Below are 22,668 nucleotides of genomic sequence, written 5' to 3'. Positions count from 1 at the left end.
TTTCAGCAATCAGTGTGTTTCAACATCTTAACACAGTAATTAATGCATGATATTGCACCTACATTAACATGCTACAAGCAGAAACAGACCTTTTTTTCCCAAGATCTTTGTCTATTTTAATTGTGGAGGAACATGTTTTTTTTTTTTATGTAATATTTTCTGTGTAAAAAGAAAAACAGAAAAAAAAACCTAATAAATATTGTCAAAAAAAATGTGGATGAAACATCTCTCCCTCCCTGATCGCGGTCTGTCACCTTCACTGTGCCTGCTGCAGTGCTGCTTGGCCATCATGGATCTCTATAAATGAAAAGGGGGAGAGGGGAATAAAAAAAAAAGTAGGCTATTACAACCATGACATTGACAACAATATTGCTACAGTAAATTACAATTAGCCTATTATAGTAAACCTTGCATCATGCAGTACAGTATTTTTTAGTTTTTTAGTACCTACCATTTATTTATCAGGAACGTGTTTCTCCTCTGGGCTCCTCTTGAGATGAAGTCATTGGCTATGACATCCAGGTCAATCTTCCTTGCCAAATCACTGTAACAGTCTAACAGAGCAAGGTGATTGAGTCTTCCTTGCCCCATTGTGGATCGCAGATAGGTTTTCAGTCTCCGTAGGCCAGAAAATGACCTTTCTGAGCTGCATGATGTCACAGGGATAGTCAGTGCTTGTTTCACCAGTCTTGTGAGTTCTTCACAAACACCTCTCCTGGTGCCTCCCTGGTCACCCTTCAAAAAGTTGACGACATCATTGAAGGTAGACAGGCGATGTCCTTGGGTCTTTGCCATCTGCAGGCAAACGTCACGTACATTTTCCTATGCAAACTTCTAATAAAGCCTTCAATCAATCAAATAGGCTTTAGGCTACATCAATTATATGTAATTCAAAGGAGCTTTACTGGCATGATAAAATACTATAATGCCTCATTCACATAGGGAGCAGCAAAGCTAAAGTTTAGCTTGCTTGGTCAATGTTATCTCAATGGAAACCAGCTTTAAAGCTTTCAAAGCTTTGTTCTGTGTATCTCCTGTATCTTTAAAGCTGGTTTCCATTGAGATAACATTGACCAAGCAAGCAAAACTTTAGCTTTGCTGCTCCCTATGTGAATGAGGCATAAGAACAGTTCAGTTGAGATTTTTTTTTAATTATTTTGGAGGTGGGGGTAGAATACTGTAGAGCTACATGGCTACATCACACAGAGTAGACATACAGCCAGGATGTGGAGGCGGGCTATGACGCTGGGTGACGCCCTCGAAAGGGACAAAGCCGACGTGTGATATCGGCCGAGTGCCAGGAATGCAGTTTGGCCAGTTTGGGGCGAACGACTGAGTGCTAGGGAATTTCGGCGAAAAATCAATGGGCTCTCATAACAGTACGCTCAAGCACTCACGCGCCCCCTATGTTCCCGCCGCTGCTGCTACGAGCGGTTCTGTTGCGTTTGCTCAGCAACAGATGGCTACGCCTCCTGCCATGCAGAGACGCAGAGACGAACCTGCAGTGTGCGTGTGCGCGTGCACACCGCATGTGCGTGCTCAAAGCGCGAGACAGCGGCCGTAGCGCAGTGCATTGTGGGGCGGCAGGGCTTGAATAGCGCTTGAATAGTGACCATCGAATCCTCACTACAAATCCAAATGCATTGTGGGATACTTCAGTACACTATATTAGGGTACAAAAATGCTCACTATACATTCGGACACTAGTTCAAAATGGCGGAGCCCCATTTTAGTACACTACATTAGTGAATAGGGTGGATTTCGGACACAGCCCATGTGTCAGGAGTGACTTTTGTGTTACACACTTCCTGTCAGATGGCATGCATGCTACTGAAAGCACAGTGACATCTAGTGGACTAGAATGGTAGAGATGGCACAGTCAGGATGAGTTAAGTTCAACATTTTTTACAATGAGAAACAGTGACTTGAAATGGGTTACAAAATGGTCGACCGGAACATTAAAGGACGCATATTTTAACAAACCTTTTTGACAGATAAAACCTTTGATGGAAAAGTAACCATGGTGGAAACTAACAGAGTACATAGCCTATGCACTCAAAGTAGCCTACGCTGCCTACTGTACCTAAAACAAAATATGTATTTACTTTTGAGCGATTTGTGCCAAGATGTAGTACTGTATAAGGACTAGGTCACATACTTTTATGGGCATGGTCACGTCACACTTTTATATTACCTGTATACATGTTTTTATTATCTGTAATGGCAGCAAACCGTTCCATTCCCTTTGAAATGCATTGGCGGAATCCACCCTCTTCGGTAGAATATTATTCGGGTGTGACAGTGCCCTTACACTGTGTTTCTACCTTGTGACATTGGTACTTTTACAAGTAAGTACAAAATGCAAGCACTTCTTCGACCAATGAGTGAATGAAAAAGGGATGCTTTCCGCTGCCAATGCCGGAGACATCAGACAGACAGCAGCATGCTGCCCAAGACGAAGCCACGACCTTGGCTTCTCTCTCTCTCTCTCTGTCTCCCCACACAGAGGCCGGCCATAAATAGACCGCTGCGTGTGCAGAGTGACAGTTGCCTGAGGATCGTCTTTTTTCTTTGGCAGTGTGGGTTGATGCGTGTCAGGCTATATAGCAGACAGGCAGGAAGGCTGGCTAGCGTGGTTCACAGCAATGATGGGCCACTCTGGAGGATGTGGTCCACACACATCATTGGTTCTCAAAGTGGGGCACGGGGACCCCCAGGGGTCCTTGAGGGAGTTCCAGGGGGTTCCCAGCTAAATGATAGTTAGGAACCAAATGGACCCTTATGGGTATGTAACTCAAGAGTGTGCTATGTGTGTGCTATGTGCACTCTCTGAGTTAAATTAAGATTGATTTTACAATATAGATTGGGGTCACAGAGATAGAAATGCCATTAAATGGGGGTCTGTAGTCTAATGCATGTCAAACTGGGGGTTCCTGAAATTAAAATGTTTGGGAATCACTGCTAGAGTCTACTTTACACCCCCATGAAAAAATGCCATGTTAACCATGTTAACTTTATAGCATGCATTCCTATTCTGGAGCAAGCATTTGGTGAAAATAGCAGATGTACAATCTCATGTCGCGGTCACAATGGGGATGTAATGTCAGCTTGCTGTAGATCGGCTATTTTCTGCAAAGATATTTTAGTGTCGAGCAAAAACAGGAGGGTGCCATGTATAGACCCCTGGGCGACTCCGGGCAACTAAGTACATAGGGCAGGAGGTCTCCAACGTTTTCAGGCCAAGGACCCCTTAGTTGAGAGAGGGATGAAGCAGGGAACCCACAACCTTTTCATAGATTCCATATAGTTTCATTCTTTGACAGCACAATCATCAGTGTATTTTGGATTCATGTCAATGTGTGTTTTCAGATATTTAACCACTTGAACCGTCAATACTGAATAAACTTGACATTTCACTCCGTACTCAGTCTGCTCTTTTTCCCCTCTACACCAAAGCTCTTTGTAGAAAATAGTCGATCTAGAACAGGGATGTCAAACATACGGCCCGCGGGCCGCAAGGTGATTCAATCCGGCCCCAGGCTTGTAGAGCATACATTTCTGAGCATTTAGGAAAAAAAGTTATGATTGTTTTAAGAACTGCAGGCTAGGTTTCTCCCACCAGCTGGCAGTGATTGAGTTGATTGATTGGAATGTTAAGTGACCATCTCTCTCTCTCTCTCTCTCTCTCTGAAGATGACAGCATTGCTAGGAATGGGGTGGGGGGGTCTGGCTATGAATAATACCTGAACATACCTACAATATTCGAACTGTACTCAAAGATTACACATATTAGACATGGAAATTAATGTTGTTAAGAAAATAACTTATTTAAAAAATATAATAATAATAAAATGTAAAAGTTTTATTATTCAGATATTTTCTGAATATGCCATTATTGTTCATTACTTTTATTCTTTTTATTATAAAATACAATAAAAATAATTATTGTCCTGCATCAATAATATTTTTTTTAGCTATTTACAAATTATAGCAAAGACTATCAGGAACTGAATTATTCTATTATCAAATGGTTTATTCTTATTGGCACTTCTTAAAGGAGTAGTTCACCCCCAAAATGCCATGGAGCCAATGTAGACTCATTCCTAAAACAGAAATTTGATTACAATAAATGCATGCCTATTGATTCCGGACAATCCCAATGGGGGGGGGGGGGGGGGGGGGAGTGTACTATTATCACATTGTTGTCTTAGTAATGCGACAAATAAAATAAAAATATATTATTGAACTCAAGTCTCAATGGTAATCAAAGAAAAAAAAAGTCATTTTGGCGATGAACTACTCCTTTAAACAAATAGCATCTCTCGTACCTAACTGCAACTGTAATACCAATAATGAAAGTAGCTATTTTACTTAATAATGAACACAATTTGTAAAATGATACACTGCTATACTGCTAGCTATAGCAGTGGCTGAGACGACAGGAAGAAAAACAGAGCGAACATGTGCGCGAGTGTGCATGCCATCCGATCCGCGACTGGTTGCGGCCCTCATCAAGTCGCCTTTCATCCAATCCGGCCCTCACCCCAAAATTAGTTCGACACCCCTGATCTAGAAGCTCACAACGCCTCGCAGCGCGAGGTGTCGCGAGCTTGTATATCTGTATATCTTGTATATCTGCTATTTTTGGCTAAAGTTCTCAGAATATGGACGCTAGGGTTCTGTTCTATTTCTAAGGGACAAGATTCTCTGCATTGACATAAGCATTTTGGTTCACAGTCAAACAAAATACTGTAAACGCCAGAGGCCAAAATAACTCAACGGCAAATTGATTCTTGCGTTATAGCTGTGACTGAGTGAGATGTAAGTCTAATCATGCAGAGAGACTTGGAGTTCACGGCAGTTCTTATAAGGTATATTAAAGAAAGCTATATTATTTCCCCAGGCCTTTTATTTCTCTGTACTTTTATTTCACTATGGATTGGGAGGAAGAATTATAGAATATACTGGGGATGGCAAATTGGAGCATATATGTATGGGGTTATAATTTTTCTAAGCGAGAAAGCAATACCATCGACTGCTCTCACCTTGCACTGATCTATGCGGCTAATATAGCATCACAGGGTATAATAATATAAGAGGGATTACGGAGGATGACTTCATAACAGGCCCCTTAACACCCTTTGCAGTAAGCCTTTGCAGTAACGCAAGAGGCGCCACTAGATGGCAGGAGAGAGCTGAGGAAAATCACCCTATCCTCATCATCATCCGATGGCCGAGACACAAACAGTTCCATCAGCCCATGCAGCCTTCACACAATAAAGACATCTCTCTCTCTCCCTTTCCCCCTCCCTCCCTCCCTCTGTCCTGATTTCGGCAGCAATCTCTCCTTACCTCATTACCCTCTCTCTCTCCCCACACCTGCCATGTCCCACCTCCCCCCCGCCACCTCTCCCCGACTCTCTCTCCCCTGCGGTGACGCTAGCCAAAGCCATAATAGACCATTGGTTCTCAAAGTGGGGTCCTTGAGGGAGTTCCAGGGGGTCCATATGCAGCAGCTAAGTGATAGTCTCAATTTGGGGGTCCTTGACATGAAAAAAAGTTTGAGAAACATTGAAATAGACCACTGGTTCCGGGGACCCCCAGGCAGGGGTCCTTGGGGGGTAAAGTAGCTCAACATAGCATCACAATCCTTTTAACCATCGTATCCATCCATATGGATACATATCATTTTGGGGGTCCTTGGCACAATAGAGGTTCTGAGTGTATACAAGTGGATTATTACTTGCGCCAGCAGAGCGAGCAAGTACTGCGTTCGGGGGCGTATCTGTCGCGTCGCGTATATGTCTGTGTTTACCCGTAGCCAATCAGGGACCAGCATTCTTGGTGATGTCACCATCAACAGCCAATGAGGTACCAGCATTCTTGGTGACCAACAACAAGTACTACCTGATATATGAATAACAAGGCCGCCAAGAGTGTTGCACATGGAACCAAATAGACCAGGGGTCTTCAACGTTTTCAGGCCAAGGACCCCTTAACTGAGAGGGAGATAAAAGCAGGGACCCCCAGACCCAGTACATACTGTATAAAATTGTGTTGCAGATTTTTATCGATTTCATGAAAGCACCGTCATCAGTCTATATGTTGGATTTGTGTTAATGTGTTTTTTTCAGACATTTAACCAAATCGCAGATACTCATTTTTACCTTTTCACTCTCTACACCAAACCTATTTGCCAAAAATAGCCGATCTACAAGCTCTGCGAGGCGTTGAGAGCTTGTAGATCGGCTATTTTTGTAAAAAGTTCTCCTCAGAATAGGGATGCGAGGGTTCAAGTTGTTCATTGAGAAGATAATGATTCTATCACACACAGATTTGGTGGCCCCCCTGAAGTAACTCTGGGGACCCCCTAGGGGTCCCGGACCCCCTGTTGAAGACCCCTGAAATATACCCCGTATGTAAGGGCCCATTTGGACCCCCTGGTGCACCAGGTGATAAACAGACGACGGAGCAAAGGCCGACGTGTGGACAGAGCTAAACGGGGATGAAACAGGTGTGTAATTGTGCATGCGTGGCGCGCACGTCACCCTCCCCAGCCTGGCCATGGCTGTGTATACCTGCCACCTGGGCGTGCATGACCAGCCCCAGATGGTGAGGTAGCGGTACGGCTGCTATGCGCCTGCATGCCCGCCTTGCCATGTAGCCTCTCGTTTACGCCCTAATTTCCTCCCTCGCTGCCAGCCAGCGCGCCCAAAATGCCACCGGGGCCTCAGTGCACACATACACAGCTCTCCTTGTAGAGTTTTGTCTGTTTTGTACTTTGTCAGTATCAATACTGCAATGTAGAAAAATTCTCTGTTACAAGTAGAAGTCCAGAATTCTACATTTACTGGAGTAGAAGTGCAAAAGTATTGGCATCAAAATGTACAAAAATGTACAGAAAATAGAAAGTACTCATTGTGCAGAAAGTCAAATTTTACGCGTTTTCAAATGCATACAATTTTGAAAATAGCGGATCTACAAGCTCACAATGCATCGCACCGCAAACAACGCATTGTGAGCTTGTAGATCGGCTTGTAGATCGAAATGTATCCACGATTTTCCAACATCCCATCGTGCATTGCGCAGAAGGCGAGCGGCATTTCCGGCGTCGCTGCCGAGTGTGATCTACAAGCCCACAACGGTTGCGTCTGCAACGCGACGTGAGCTTGTATGTCTGCTGTTAACCGGAAGTGTCGCGCAGATAATGCTACAGTAAAGTCTTGCGGAAACAGGTGGATAGGGCTGGTAAAATGTTAATGCACTTTTTGTGATAATGATCAAAATCTACAAAGTAACTAGTAACTAAAGTTTTCAAATAATTGTAGTGGAGTAAAAGTAGCCTACAATAGTTACCTCTGAGATGTAGTGGAGTAAAGTAAAAGTATCTCAAAAGAGTACTGTACTTGAGCAAATGTACTTAGTTACCTGTACTTTACACCCCTGTCCCTGTGTTCTCAACTAGTGTACTATAGCAGCTGGTTGGAGACGTGGGAGCATCCACACCGGCCTTTCCGTGTCGGGAACTTTCCTTCTAAACAACTTGTTGTCGTCGGCGGAGACTGCGGTTCACAATCTGTAGTGTCTGCTCTAATGTGTTCCGTGCACATATTCTACTGTGTCCAGCACCCTCTGAATGCACCAAATGTTCCCATAGGCCATGCAAAGGCCATCTGTCTGTATAGCGTTAGTACCCCGGCCCGGTTCCTACGCCAAGCAGAGCGTGATGCTCCGAGCACAATGGGCTGCAAGGGTCTTGGCAGCAATTTCATAGTTGGGTCTCCTTTGCTGTGCCGGTGTAACAAAAATGGGAGACATTTAGTTTAATGTATGGTAACCTTGCACTATTACAGTTGGAGCCTGTTATGGTTTTATTTGTGGTTTTACTTGTGTATAGCTTATATTTGAATTCATAAACATATGAGGTAGTATTTGTGTATCGTGATCCATGTCTGTGGATTGACTGGTGATGTTGTGTTCCTCTGTGATTGTTATTGTCCAAGTTACGAAAGGAAAATAAAGTAATCTGAACTGAGTACTAGATCTGCTTTGACTTTGGTACTGTAAGTATATTTTTACTTTTACTGGGGTAGAATTATGAATACAGGGCAGTTCTTTTACGTGTAACTTTTACTTACAGCAGGGGTGTTCAACAGGGGGTCCGGGACCCCTAGAGGGGCCTCAGAGTTACTACAGGGGGGCCACCAAATCTTTGTGTGACATGATATAGATATATACAGAAGAGTCGTTTCAACTCTTCAGTATTTCCTGCTCTTTTCCTGCAGATTTCTTGCAAATGCATGTTTTCCTTTCTAATTTTTATGGAGAATGGAGTGTATTTTTCCAGAAACTCACAAATAGCAAGAAACCAGAAACCATTCCCATAGAAAAACAGAATCCACCTTCAGAGGTAGATTTAAACACTAAAGTTGAAGTTAGAGAAGTTCATAAAAGTAGCAAAATCCCCTGCAAATCTATACTGCCTTACCAATGGCAGGACGTGTGAAGTTTTATATATATCGTCACTGTCGGGCAGAAACCTTGTATCTCCAAGTTTCGAATTTGTATGTTTTTTGCAAAGTGAAGCCCTGCTTCTTCATACAAGACCGTCGCTCAAAAGTAGTGAAAACAGCAGATCTACAAGCACACAACGCCTCGCGGCTGTTTTCACTAGTTTAGTTCATTTTTAAAATGATAAATACAAAACGAACGGTTTTGGACATACAAAGTTTCCACCCGACAACAACGATTGTACATATTACATTAACCACTTTCAACTCTAGGCCTACCTACTGATGACAGTGCTGTCAGTCTATGAAATCTATGAAAAAGTTTAACCTGCAACACAATGTAATACATACAATATGCAGTGGGGGTCCCTGATTCATGGTGTCTGTGGCCTGAAAAAGACTTAGAGTACATGTAAAAACAAATCTAAGTACTTCTTCCACCAAGGCCCCCTCCTCCCTGTCCCCATAACAACCAACGCTCAGGCTCACCTATCTCGCAGTTCCCGCCCAGGTACCCGGTGCCGATGCAGTCGCAGATGTAACGGTTCCAGCCCTCCTTGCAGAGCCCGCCGTTGGCGCAGGGCGCCCCGGCGCAGCGCTTCTGCAGCTCGCGCGTGCAGAAGCTGCTGACGCCCGGCGCACTCTGGATCTCCGCCAGCCGCCGCACGTCGCGGCTCTTGCCGTCGATGAAGAGGTCGCGCACGCAGCCCACGTAGCCGTAGTTGAGCAGCGCCGTCCACACCTCGGGCGGCAGCACCAGCTCCGCCTTGGCCTCGGGCAGGCCGCCCAGGTACATGTCGCTGTCCAGGTCCAGGATCTCGCTGCCCTCAGGCGAGTTGAAGGGCAGGCTGCGGCTGTTGACCGATATGGAGCCTAGGTGTGGTGGAGAGAGAAGAGAGGGGTTAGAGTTGAAGGAAAGGCTCGAGGGAAGATAAGGAGGGAGAGAGAGAGAAGAGTTTGAGTTTGTTGCCTGCAGTGGTGTAAAGTAACTAAGTACATTTACTGTTTGTACTGTAGGCTACTCATCTGTAAAATGTTGAGGTATTTGTACTTTACTTGAGTATTGTACATTTCCAATACCTAGTATTCCACTATATCTCGAGATCCAAATATTATACTTTTAGGCTACTCTGCTACAATTATTTGAAAACTAGTTACTTTGCAGATATACATTATATTATTAAACATACATGATCCACTTTAGCCCTGTTTCATACCTAGGCTATTTTAAAATAGCCAATCTACAAGCTCACAACGAGTCGCATCGCAGCGCATTGTGAGCTTGTAGATAATCTATTTTCAAAACAAAAAAAATGTACTTTTACATGCTTCAAGTATATTTTGTGCCAATACTTTCATATTTTTTATTCAAGTTCATTTTGAATTCTAGACTTTTACTTGCATCAGATTATTTATATATCGCAGTATTGACCTTTTTAGGTAGCACTTTACAATAATGACCTGTTATAAAGCATTTATAAACATTTATAACACATTAATAAGCAACTTGTAGATGAGTAATAATGAATGAACAAGCGGTTAATACATGTTTATTTAAACATTTATAACTATATTTAATAATCATTTATAAATTGTTAGTAACTAGTGAACTATTCATGAATAAGCCATTTGTAAACAATTATAAATATATTTTAAATCATTTGTAACCAAAGTTATTTAGTATTTATAAGCTATTTAGAGATAAATAACTAATCATTTACAAGCTATTCATATACATTGGTAAATGTTTAGTAAAACATTTATAACCCTTTTTATGCCTTTGTAAATGATTATTAAAACATTAATAACACAGTTATAAGTTATTTGTAGATAAGGAACTAATCATAGACAAGCTATTTATATACTAATTCATTATTTACAACTGTCTATTTATGTGGCCTCCATTTTTGTTCATGTTTAACAAATGCTTTGTAAAGCATTCCTAAATTATCTATAAATCATTGCTAGATGTTATCAAGAGCCCTAATGTAAAGTGAAGACACTTCATAATCTACAACTGTCTGTTAACGTGGTCTTCACTTTACACTACCAATGATTTATAGATATTTTAGGAATGTTTTACAAAGCATTTGTTAAACATGAACTGTCTGTTAACGTGGTCTTCACTTTACACTACCAATGATTTATAGATATTTTAGGAATGTTTTACAAAGCATTTGTTAAACATGAACAAAAATGGAGGCCACGTTATTAACAGACAGTTGTAGATTATGAAGTGTCTTCACTTTACATTAGGGCTCTTGATATCATCTACCAATGATTTATAGATATTTTAGGAATGTTTTACAAAGCATTTGTTAAACATGAACAAAAATGGAGGCCACATTATTAACAGACAGTTGTAGATTATGAAGTGTCTTCACTTTACATTAGGGCTCTTGATAACATCTAGCAATGATTTATAGATAATTTAGGAATGCTTTACAAAGCATTTGTTAAACATGAACAAAAATGGAGGCCACATAAATAGACAGTTGTAAATAATGAATTAGTATATAAATAGCTTGTCTATGATTAGTTTCTTATCTACAAATAACTTATAACTGTGTTATTAATGTTTTAATAATCATTTACAAAGGCATAAAAAGGGTTATAAATGTTTTACTAAACATTTACCAATGTATATGAATAGCTTGTAAATGATTAGTTATTTATCTCTAAATAGCTTATAAATACTAAATAACTTTGGTTACAAATGATTTAAAATATATTTATAATTGTTTATAAATGGCTTATTCATGAATAGTTCACTAGTTACTAACAATTTATAAATGATTATTAAATATAGTTATAAATGTTTAAATAAACATGTATTAACCGCTTGTTCATTCATTATTACTCATCTACAAGTTGCTTATTAATGTGTTATAAATGTTTATAAATGCTTTATAACAGGTCATTATTGTAAAGTGCTACCGTGTGTGTAATAGGCTAAATGGAGGAGAAGGGAGGCCGAATGCAGCAAGGAGCGGGGGGGGGGGGGTTGGGGGGGGGGGGACAAAAGGCCCCTCTCTCTCTTCGTCTGTGATTAACGACTCCATCTTAATTTTCTATTAAAAGCCAATTACAGCCGGGGCAGCGGCGAGATCAGACACGCTCACGCACTCGCGCACACACTCACACTCACACACGTGCACAGCACACACGTGGTCCCTGTAGGACACCGTTATGAGAAGATATGACTTTCCGAGGTGCACTGCTTTCTGACTCAAGCAGGCATGCAGACAGACCCCAAGACCTGAGAATGCTCACCCTTCTGTGCACACACACACACGGCACGCAAGCAGGCAAACAAGCAGGCGTATGGTGCGTGCGCATACACGCGCACACAGACAGAAATAAAACGGACAAAACACTCTCAGACTGAAATAAGGAATGAGCTGACATGGCCATCATGCCTAGACAGGGCAAAGAGGTGATTAAGCACAGTGTGCTACTGTACAGTATGTAACTGCTGTGTAAACCATGGCTCAAAGTGCATAAACTAACAAAGCTCCTAAAGACTGATAAAGAAAGAGACACAGTCAGGGGTCGAATAGCGGCGAAAAGGCTTTGAGACAAATAAAATGATCAGTTAATTGGCTCTATAGTGGCTTGAATATATCAAAGACTACATCTTAAAATATCAACTGAAAACATGTATTCATTTAGTGGGTGGGAGAATTGTACAGTCAGTCTACAGTCCAGTGATTATGCATTACAGTGTACATCACCACGAATGACGTACCAACATGCTAATGCGAGTCTTGTGTTCTGTGAGCTGAGCTGTGAGTGGCATAACAGCATAGGCTGTGTTGTGTTGGGTTGTTAGCATGTGACAGCGTGAGCTCAACCGTGATTTGATGTATCTTTTGTTGGGACAGAGATATACAGTACAAAGATACAGTACTGTACTGCCTTACAAAGCCAAAATGTACAAAAATGAACTGCATGATAAATTGATTTAAAAGGGTTTCAATGGGTCAGCCAAATGAGATATCAGCATATACAGTAAGTGTTATTACACTAATTGTATATCTGTCCTTGAGGTAATTGTTTATCCCCCAAAACCACAAAGGGTAACTTTGGGACACACACATAAGTTGGTGTGTCCGAAAACCTAGTTACCGTTCCGCCCAAGTTTGTACATGGCACTGTACCACAAGGTAAAAAGAAAAGTGTTGAAGTGAAATGTTGAAAAAACAGCATTTCCACTGTACGACTGCAGCGGTTTAAGCGAAGTATGGACTAACGCATAGAGACTATGGTGGCATTATGACGCTGCGGAAAGATGTCCCGTGGACAGACATGGTCAAATGAATGCTAAGAATACTAAGAATGCTGCTTTCACACAGAGGAACCGCATCATATTTGTTGTTTAGTTTGATTCCTTGCTGCAGTTGACAAAGTGCAGTGTGAATGCAAACACACAAAATAAAAAATGCGACCTCACCCCTCAAATCGCTACGAGGCTACAGAATTAAAGAGGTGGTGCCATGGTTTTGTACTTTTTCAGTTTTTCATGTGTCTATGAGGTTGAAAGTACATCATTGGACCCCCTGGTGTGGTTTTTATGAGCAATTATGTATTCTCTTGGTATTGTTTTTTTTTCTCTTGGAGGCTGCCACCTTGTGGTCAAAAGTGTCAGTTAAAAAACACAGATACTTTTACATCACAGAATCAACTCCTCCCCTAATTACCATTCACCCAACACTGTGGGGTGTGGCTAACTTCAGCTGGGTCACCACCCACCATGACATCCATGCATACTTAATGAACTGGGGGTGTGGCCACATAAAAACCCAATTTTAACTCTTTCTGTATACTTTTTTGGAAACAATTTTCCTCCTAGTATAATCATAATACCTGATAATCATGTTTTAGAGGGGGGAAATCATGGCACCACCTCTTTAAGGATGTGAATCTGCCTTGTGTTGTCCTCACCTTTCCTCCCTTCCCTCTGGAAGTCCACGTGGCACCACTCGCCGTCGTTCACCTTCTTGTTGCTGGTCTTCAGCTTGGTCTTGCCGGAGCCCATGTCTATGAGCAGGTAGAGGTAGCCGTCGAGCAGCTCCATGGCGAAGTAGTCGGTCTTGAGCTCGCGGCCGGGCCGCTGCTCCTTGGGGCCCTGGGGCCGGCCGTGGCTGAAAAGCAGCAGGCCGCTGGGCTCCGTGGTGCGGAAGTCGAAGGAGATGGAGCCCGTCTTCTTGGTGTTCCACTTGGGCAGGGAGATGTAGGACTCGGGCGTCTCGAAGGTGACGGGGTCCAGGGCCGCCACGTCCTCGCAGCGGAACACCAGGTCACCGTTGAGCGTGATCTTGGGGTCGCGCTCGATGGCCAGCCGCGACAGCTCCAGCTTGAAGTCGTTGTTCTTGTACACCACCTGGTGGGAAACGCAGAAACAGAGAGATACGGTTGATAAAAGTGACTGACTGTGGCTGAAAGAATGGCCCGCGACTCGCTGGCTTTTAAACAGCTAAACAAGTAAAATGTCCATATTAAAGGTAGGGTAAGTGGTAACCTCAAACTCCATTTTAATCATGATAGATTCATCAAAAACACACATCTTTTTTATATACTACCCTCCTAATATGTGAGCACTGAGCAGGCCGTGTTTTTTCATTTATTTTTAATAATTCTAAAAAATGTAAAAAACTGATACAATAAGAAACGTATTAGGAGGGTAGTATGAGTCACTAGAAAAAGAGATGGGTGTTTTGATGAATCTATCACGGTTAAAATGGAGTTTGAAGTTACAATGGGTGTGTATGGGGGGCGTCCTGCAGGAGGAGGGCCTGATAACATTTACATAAAATATCTAAATATGGAATCAAGCTAATTAAAATCTGTCCAGGGCTTTAAGTATACAGTACTTAAGTACATGTACTTAGTTACTTTACATCACTGTGCTAAACTAACTTTCAGTAACTTTCTGCACATAGCGAAAGTTACTCTGATCTGCTCATTACATAGTTTTCCTTCGTATGGAAAGTGGTATAAAGTTAAAGTAGAGGACTGCAAGATTATGGACACAGCGATGTATGTGTGTGTGTATGTACCATATGTGTTTGTGTGAGCCGCATCTGCATGCATAATGTTATGCGCGAGTTCACTCATTTGTGTAATGGAAATTATGTGGGTGGACAAATTGCAAAATATGTATGCGGGTGTGGAAATACATGTAGATGCAACATTGCCGTTTTAAATTCATTGCGGGCTAGAAGGCAATTATAGTGTCTGTGTTTGCACATGTGAAATGTGTGTGTGTGTGTGTGTGTGTGTGTGTGTGTGTGTGTGTGTGTGTGTGTGTGTGTGTGTGTGTGTGTGTGTGTGTGTGTGTGTGTTAGATGGAATTGCGTGCGTGCGTGGGCGTGCACTGGGCAGCATACATGAAAACTTTAAAGAGGTTCAAATGCAATTAATGCGGAAAAAGCATTTGTTTTCATCGACCGGCGTGGGCTCGGAGTGTGCCAGAGTGTGCATGTTATTACGTGTGTGAGCAAATTCATTGTCTTCCCATGGGAATGAGCAACACAGCCAAAAAGAATGCAGAAAACTCTGCGGATCCCCACCCCCAAAAAAGAAATCCCCATCACGACACTCCCGCGTACAGTATTTGTAAGTGTTTGCAAAACAACCACCATGATTCCCCGATCTCAGTAAACACACACAATAAATGAAAATAATAACTCAAAAGAGGCTCCTGGGGGAGATATCAGGAACCCGGGACAAAGCAAACACCGCCCCCCGGCCCTGATGCAAATGTCCCCCGACGGGGCTTTTTCCTTCGACAAACCGCAAACTCCATTGTCTCATAGCTGGGGAGGAGAGTGCGTGCCTGCGCCTCAGTGTGCGTGCATTCATAATGGATTAGGTGGTAAAAGCCAGGAGTGGTGGAGTAAATTACTCTTGTCTCTCAGACGAGGAGTTGTGAATGCGCTCGGGCTTTTGTTCTTTGACAACTCTATGGAGTGCAGTCTGAGGGGGCTGTCATTGTTGGGGGGAAATCTGTTCCCTCCGTTGCGTTGTGCGTGCGTGCGTGCGTGCGTGCGTGCGTGCGTGCGTGCGTGCGTGCGTGCGTGCGCCTGCCTTCTGATTGCACTAGCTCTTCGCACTCTCTTCGTCTCTTATTTCTCTGGCACAAGTATAAAGCCAACGTGAGATACTTTGACAGACTCGCAAACAAACAAGCAGCACTTCGTGATAGCCATTCGAAATATTGTGTTCCTAAATTCTGTTTTCTAGCAACATGGTTTTCAATACAGCGAGTGCATTTCAGAAAATAGAGCCACCGCCAAAGCTAAAAGGTAACAATAGATACGGATACTTCCTTTCAGCCAAGCCGATGTATTCACATAAGAACATTAGATAACATTAGATGAAACAAAAATAGTCATGTACAGCAATGGTTCTGAACCTTTTCAGACCGCGACCCCCAAAAGAATCATTATTTTAACTGGGGACCCCCCCCCCCCCCCCACCCTGACGAGCACTAAGAGTTGAGGAATTACATTTTGTAAAACACAGTTGTTGCGAGGTCGGTGTGAGCATGTAGATCTGCTATTTTCACAATTTCTGCCTCTAATATTTGACAGTTTGGCCAATGTTTAATTAGCTATTTTAAAGGTATTAAAAAGTCCTTAAATTGTCACTTTAGGATACCCTCTATACACTCAAACGTTATATTAGTAGTGAGAAAACAATGTTGCACATTAATTAAGTTCATAATTTGGGGACCCCCACAGATAATTTGGGTTCTCCCCTGGGGGTCCCGAACCACAGGTTGAGAGCCACTGGTGTACAGGAACACTACAAGCATCCTGTTCTTCTTTCCTCTCTGTGTGTGTGTGTGTGTGTGTGTGTGTGTGTGTGTGTGTGTGTGTGTGTGTGTGTGTGTGTGAGTGTGTGAGTGTGTGAGCAGGTGTAATACAGTATTGGCTTTGATTTAGCGTTGCTCGGTTCGGGTCAGTGAATGGCTCATCGTGTTGGTCTGCGGATCGCCGTGTTTGCTTTTGAGAATCGATGAAATATACAAACTCCCTCTAGCCTTGTTTTAGATTTCAACACACCGATACAGAGACCCGTCTCTTTCACAGCGTCTGGTTCAGGCTCCCACCGCTCGCACAAACACACAAACACACATACACACACTCTCAGGGATGCCACACCAAATTCTGGGCCCTGGGTACAAGGATGGACTGCGGGCCCCCCATGAATGTTCTTCATAGGGGAACCCATTTAGACTGGGAATGCATTATTAGACAATATTTTGTGCTTTAACTATTGAAAAATAGCAGATATACAAGCTTCACAGCGGAAAGCTTGTAGTGTTATTTTTGAAAAAAAAACATGAACATGTGTGCAAGTCTTTGAATATTTTTGACCCGATTCTATAAATGTCTTCTACATACTACTATGTCAGTCAAACTTTTTCATGTGAAGGACCCCCAAAATGACATGTATTTGGCCACGGACCCCCCATCTCAAAATATTTAGTTCCAGGGACCCCCCAGAAGCAAAATTTGAGTTACAAATGTTTGCTTAAAAAAATACACATTTTCAAAAGATTTGCACACATTTTCACGATTTTTAAAAAATAGCAGCGCGGCACTCGGTGCCACGCTGTGAGCTTGTATATCTGCTATTTTTCAATAGCTTATAAAATAATTAAGGCCCCTCCACCTTGGGCCCTATAGTAACTCAGTCCCACTTCCCCCCGCCCCTTGTGACGCCCTTGCACACTCTATGCACAACTAGCTATGTGTGAGTTCCCCTGGCAGACCCAGCATTGGCTATGCTGCAGTGTGCTCATCTCAAAGTGTCATCATTAGCGGAGATTAGCTCCGCTAATTGGCCATGCTAACGCTAAAACTGGAAACTAATAAGGCGCTGGCTCAACTTGTTACAGGTGTGAGAAACAGTGAGAGGCAAGCTTAATGAGATGTAGTTAAGAAGATTACGCGTTTTGTCCATTCATCGCAGATGTATTTAACGTGAGTCAAGGACATTCTCACTTAAAAAAGGACCACTTCACCCATTTTCAACCTGTCTTCATGTAATTAGTCCTCACTAATTTGTTATAATAATAGGTCCTATTATTGTCTACTCTCTCTGTGTCTCAGAGGAGGGCTGTGGACAGTTCAGAAACCTGTCCACTCACTCTGCGTCTCAGAGGAGGGCTGTGGACAGTTCAGACACCTGACTGCCAGTGGTAGGTATGGCAGGTCTGGTCATTTCAAACAGTATTTCAAGATTTTGTATTAATGCGAGAATAATGGCTTCCATCATAGCGTGCCAACTTCCAAGGAAAAGGAAAGCCTGATTGGATTCCCCATCAGTGATGTCAGTGGTAGGCGGGTTTCTGAACTGTCCACAGTCCTACTCTGATTCATGAGCATTAAGGCCCATTCCCACTGGGCCAGATAACAGATGAAAAAAATCTCTTTCTCCAGATATTTTTCCATTCAAAGTGGATGGTAGATACAGATAAAAAAAATATCTACCACAGATATTTGCCACAGATACTTTTATCTGTGGCAGCTTTTTATCTGTATCTACCATCCACTTTGAATGGAAAAATATCTGGAGAATGGGCCTTTAGGGACAAATGATATGAAGATATGTTGAAAATGGCTGACATGCTGTTCTACAAGCATTGTCAGCTTGTAGATCTGCAATTTTCAAATAGCCAAAGTTTAGGGCTGAAAACGTGTGTAGGTAAGTTTTTTTCCGAGTGTGTGCGTGTGCATACGGTTCATCAGGGTCCACTGCTCATTTTCTGGGTCAGTGAATAATAACATTACTGTCTTTATTGCTGGCCATGCTTTCTGTCCTGATTTTCTTTCTTTTTTTCTTCTTGTCAAAGCGTCCCCGATCGATACGCTCTCTGGCCATGCTGCGGGAGTATATTGCACACACTGACATGTATCAATAACATAAAATATTCAAAGCAACTGTCGTTAAGGTATACCCGTTAGTTACACATTGTTCGATATTCCCCGCTGTTCTAATTACATACGAAGAGGCATGTATACATCCATGTTAATCATACATATTGCATACCTCCCCACACACACACACGCACGCATCAGGGACGTGCTGGCCATTGGGAAAAGCGGGACAACTCCCGAACGGCCGGTTCATTCCGGGCCAGTCCAGGCCGGCCATTAGGACAGAATTAGTTTCAAATTTGTCGATTTTTTTTCGCAAAGCAAAGCCCTGCTTCATCATACAAGGCTGTCGCACAAAAGTAGTGAAAACAGCAGATCTACAAGCACACAACGCCTCGCGGTGCGAGGCGTTGTGTGCTTGTAGATCGGCAGTTCTCACTAGTTTAAATCATTTTTAAAATGATAAATACAAATACAAAACGGTTTTGGACATACAAGGTTTCCACCCGACAACGACGAAATATAAGCCCACTGGCTTGTCACTTTGTCACAAATCTTTGAGTAGCAGCAGCGCTATAGAGAGAGATCTCTCTCAAAAGCGCGCAATGAGGGCCTCTCCAACTCTTTTTCCCGGGCTGAATCAGGGGCCCAGCACGTCCCTGACCAAGCATGCGCACGCACGCACGCACGCACGCACGCACGCACGCACGCACGCACGCACGCACGCACGCGCGTCCAAGAGTTGACCAGAGAAAAGTGATTATTTGCGCTGCAGGGCGGGTGGTCCGGCCTTTTTTTGCAGAGTTTCTCAATGACAAGACAAATCGATGGAGTCACCCCTGAGGAGGGCTCTGGCCCTGCGATAACAGCAACATCAACAACAGAACAGAACACACCTGCATCCACCAATACATAATGTCATGCAGGAACCCAGAGTCATTCTGGTGCACATGATGACTTCAAGTTGGTCCAAAGGCGAGCAGGGGTGCTGCACCTAATTCTGGGCCCAAGTATTCACTGCGGGCCCCCCATGATTGTTTTTCATAGGGGGCCGTCAGGAATCTGGACGGGGAAAGCTGGTTGGCTCTGCAACATCACCGTGGTTCTTAATTACACACAATGTGCCGGGAGAAAGAGAGAGAGAGAGAGAGAGAGAGAGAGAGGGTGGGTGGGTAGATGTGTATGTGGGGGGGTTACACAGTGAGAGGGCATGATTTCACACCTCACAGACTGGAAAACTCATACACGCACGCACACAAAGAGACAGTGGGACACACACATCACAGCTCAGTGTATGATCGTAGTGTGTGGTCGACTTTGAAAACGCACGCGCGCGCGCGCACACACACACACACACACACACACACACACACACACACACACACACACACACACACACACACACACACACATTAGTGCACCAACACATATGACCTTGAGCCCATACTGTAATACACACACTGATTTAGATTACCATACTTGTGAAGACATCAACATTTTGAGAGACAGTGATTTTATTTCCTTCCATTTCTAACCCTAACTCTAAAGCAAGGGTCTTCAACAGGGGGCCCGGGACCACTAGGGGGTCCTCAGAGTTACTACAGGGGGTCCTCCAAATCTTTGTGTGATAGAAACCTTTTTCTTCTTTTACATATTAACCACTTGAACCCTAGTGTCCATATTGGAGAACTTGGACAAAATACACTGATGATTTTGCTGTCAAACAATGAAACTATATGGAATCTATGAACAGGTTGTGGGGGTCCCTGCTTATTCTCTCTCTCAACTAAGGGGTCCTTGGCCTGAAAACATTGAAGACCCCTGCTCTAAAGTGAAAATTAGCAGATCTACAAGCTCACAATACTATAATTGTTTTTGTGAGCGACACAATGACACGCAACTACTGTACTTGTAAAGCGTATAACTCTAACCCGACCCCTAAAAACCTAACCTGTAAACATCTACTCCCCAAATCGCTGTGTAACCATGCAACAACCACTGCAGAGATTGTTTAGTTGCGCACTGAAAATCTGATCTTCAAGCTCACAACGCATCGTGCTGTGTCGCGCTGTGAGCTTGAGGATCGGCCATTTTTAGCACGCAACAAAGTATGAAATCAGACATTATGACACCATCAAGGCCTGCCAAAATACACGTCTTATGATATTTAGTCGACTAAAACTAAACATTTCTTCAGATTCAAACATGACTAAAGCTAAATGAAAATGGACATTAAGTACACACACACAAGGGCATTCACGAATAGTGAATTTTAGTATTCGAATTATTCGACCTCAAAGTATTCGAATAGTCGAATATTCGACAGGACTGGACAAACTGGCCAAACTGTCAAATATTAAGTAAGCAAGAGGCGAACATTGTGAAAATAGCCGATCTACATGCTCACAACTCGCAACGTGATCATGTAGATCGGCTATTTTCACAATATTTATCTGTGGAACCGAGTCACATTAAATGTAATACCTAAAATTCCAAGTGCTTGTCAGGGTGGGGGTCCCCAGTTCAAATATGTTTATTTTGGGGGTCACAGCCTAAAAAGGTTTGAGAACCCCTGGTATAGAGCATTAACAAATTCATCATTCATCATTCATCATTGACAACTCATTCTTATGACTTCCTATCTAGCCAAGCTTTATAAACTATATATTTTTTTAAAGAGAAAACAATAAAATAAGCGAATAGTCTACTTAGGTGAACAACGTCGAATAGTGACTTTGATATTCGAATTTTCTAATATTCTAATATTCGGTGAATGCCCTAACACACACACACACACACACACACACACACACACACACAACTTGGTGCCGTGTCCCCCCCCCCCCCCCCCCCCCGCTCTCTGCTGGAATCTTGGTTGCCCAGAGGCCTTGGCGTATCAAAGGTGTTTACCACGGTGGCGGCGGCATCAAAGCCCGCTCTGCCCCCAAAGACCCCCCCCCCCCGACCGACACCACAGGTAATCCGGGCTGACGGCACTGAACTAGAGCGCAGGATGAAAAAGACACAGCCCTCGTTCTCCTTCCAATCCAGGCCTGCGATTCCCTATCTGTCCGTGCTTCTTTCACGCGTTTGTTCCCGCCATGGGGTTCTCTCTATACTATATGCCCCCCCCCCCCGTGCGTCTTTTTATCTTTCCTTCTCCAGTTGGGCCGACCTCGGATCCAATGTGTACGTACGTATATTAGAGACATATGACCCTATGGAAGATAACGAGGCGAGGCTGACCAGAGCGCAACAAGGGTTGTGTCTGAATCCAAACCAAACTATCCTCATCAAGGTGAGGTCAATGTAATATTTTCAATTGAGTGCTAAAACGTTTTGTGTTTGTAATAAGTTTTGTGTTTTCGCCATTTTGTATAAACCAAGTTTCGTAAAAACTGACTGCATGTTCAAGCCAGAAGTGGCGGAAGAATAATAAAACATTAAGAGTTTCAATAGTGGCTCAAGCTTTTCAGGCTTGGCCCCTAAAAAAAGCACTTCGTTCTGCCTGAAAAGGCGCTCTGATGATCAGCACCTTCTAAAAGATACGCGGTTTCTGCCCGACAGGGACTATATCCGTCCCTTATTCCTCGCGCTAACTCTTTCACCTTCTTTGCCAGAAAAGTGCACGTCACACCTTTTTTCTTTTGCCGGGTTTTTGTTCTAGCCTTCCCCTCATTTCTGGCTCATTTACGCCTTGCTTTTTTGTCTTAATTGGTCTATCCCGCTAAGCTAATTCATGGGAGATCACTCATCCGGCGTGACAGTCTCTTCAGCGCAACGCTACCCGCCATCTGCCATGTTTGCTCACAAGTCTCCTTCGCTTCATGTTACCTCTATTATCAGCGTTCACACCTCTTAGTCTGTCGCTCTCTTTGACGCTATAAATACCTTGTGTTTCATTCTATTGTTTTCCTGTCTTTCTCAGTCTGATTTTGTTCTCATTACTTGCTTTTCCACCATCACTTTTCCACTTTATTTGCTAGATAGATGGGAACCGTGTGGTTCCCAGTTCGATCCCGGGCTCCCCCAGAGCTAGTGTCGAAGTGTCCTTGAGCAAGACACTGAACCCCTAATTGCTTCCGAAGAGCAGGTTGGTGCCTTGCATGGTTTCCTCTGCCATCTGTGTATGAATGTGTGTGTGAATGGGTGAATGTAATGCACAATCTAGGTAAAGCGCTTTGCATAAAAAGCGCAATATAAATGCACCATTTACCACTTTATTTCGTTTCATTAAAATGCTCATCTCTTTTTCACGCTGTCGAGTA

The 22,668-nt window shown here is 43.1% G+C and overlaps 1 protein-coding gene across 1 annotated transcript in view; it reads right to left on the bottom strand.

The window, feature by feature from the left end:
* The window catches only part of nrxn2b (neurexin 2b), a gene marked incomplete at its 3' end in the record, with an annotated part of 1,346,377 nt that overhangs the window by 744,857 nt on the left and 578,852 nt on the right, over nucleotides 1-22,668 (bottom strand). Inside the window, exons 7-8 of the mRNA XM_080741211.1 lie at nucleotides 13,455-13,893; nucleotides 9,000-9,383 (exon numbers count right to left, since the gene is read on the bottom strand). Coding sequence (XP_080597337.1) covers nucleotides 9,000-9,383; nucleotides 13,455-13,893 — 823 coding nt within the window. The remainder of the gene's footprint in view (nucleotides 1-8,999; nucleotides 9,384-13,454; nucleotides 13,894-22,668) is intronic.

Source organism: Nannobrachium achirus, assembly GCF_963921795.1.
Source record: "Nannobrachium achirus genome assembly, chromosome: 14".
Lineage (NCBI taxonomy): Eukaryota > Metazoa > Chordata > Actinopteri > Myctophiformes > Myctophidae > Nannobrachium > Nannobrachium achirus.
Note: the sequence above shows the minus strand (reverse complement) of the source record. Positions and strands in the feature narration are given on the sequence as shown.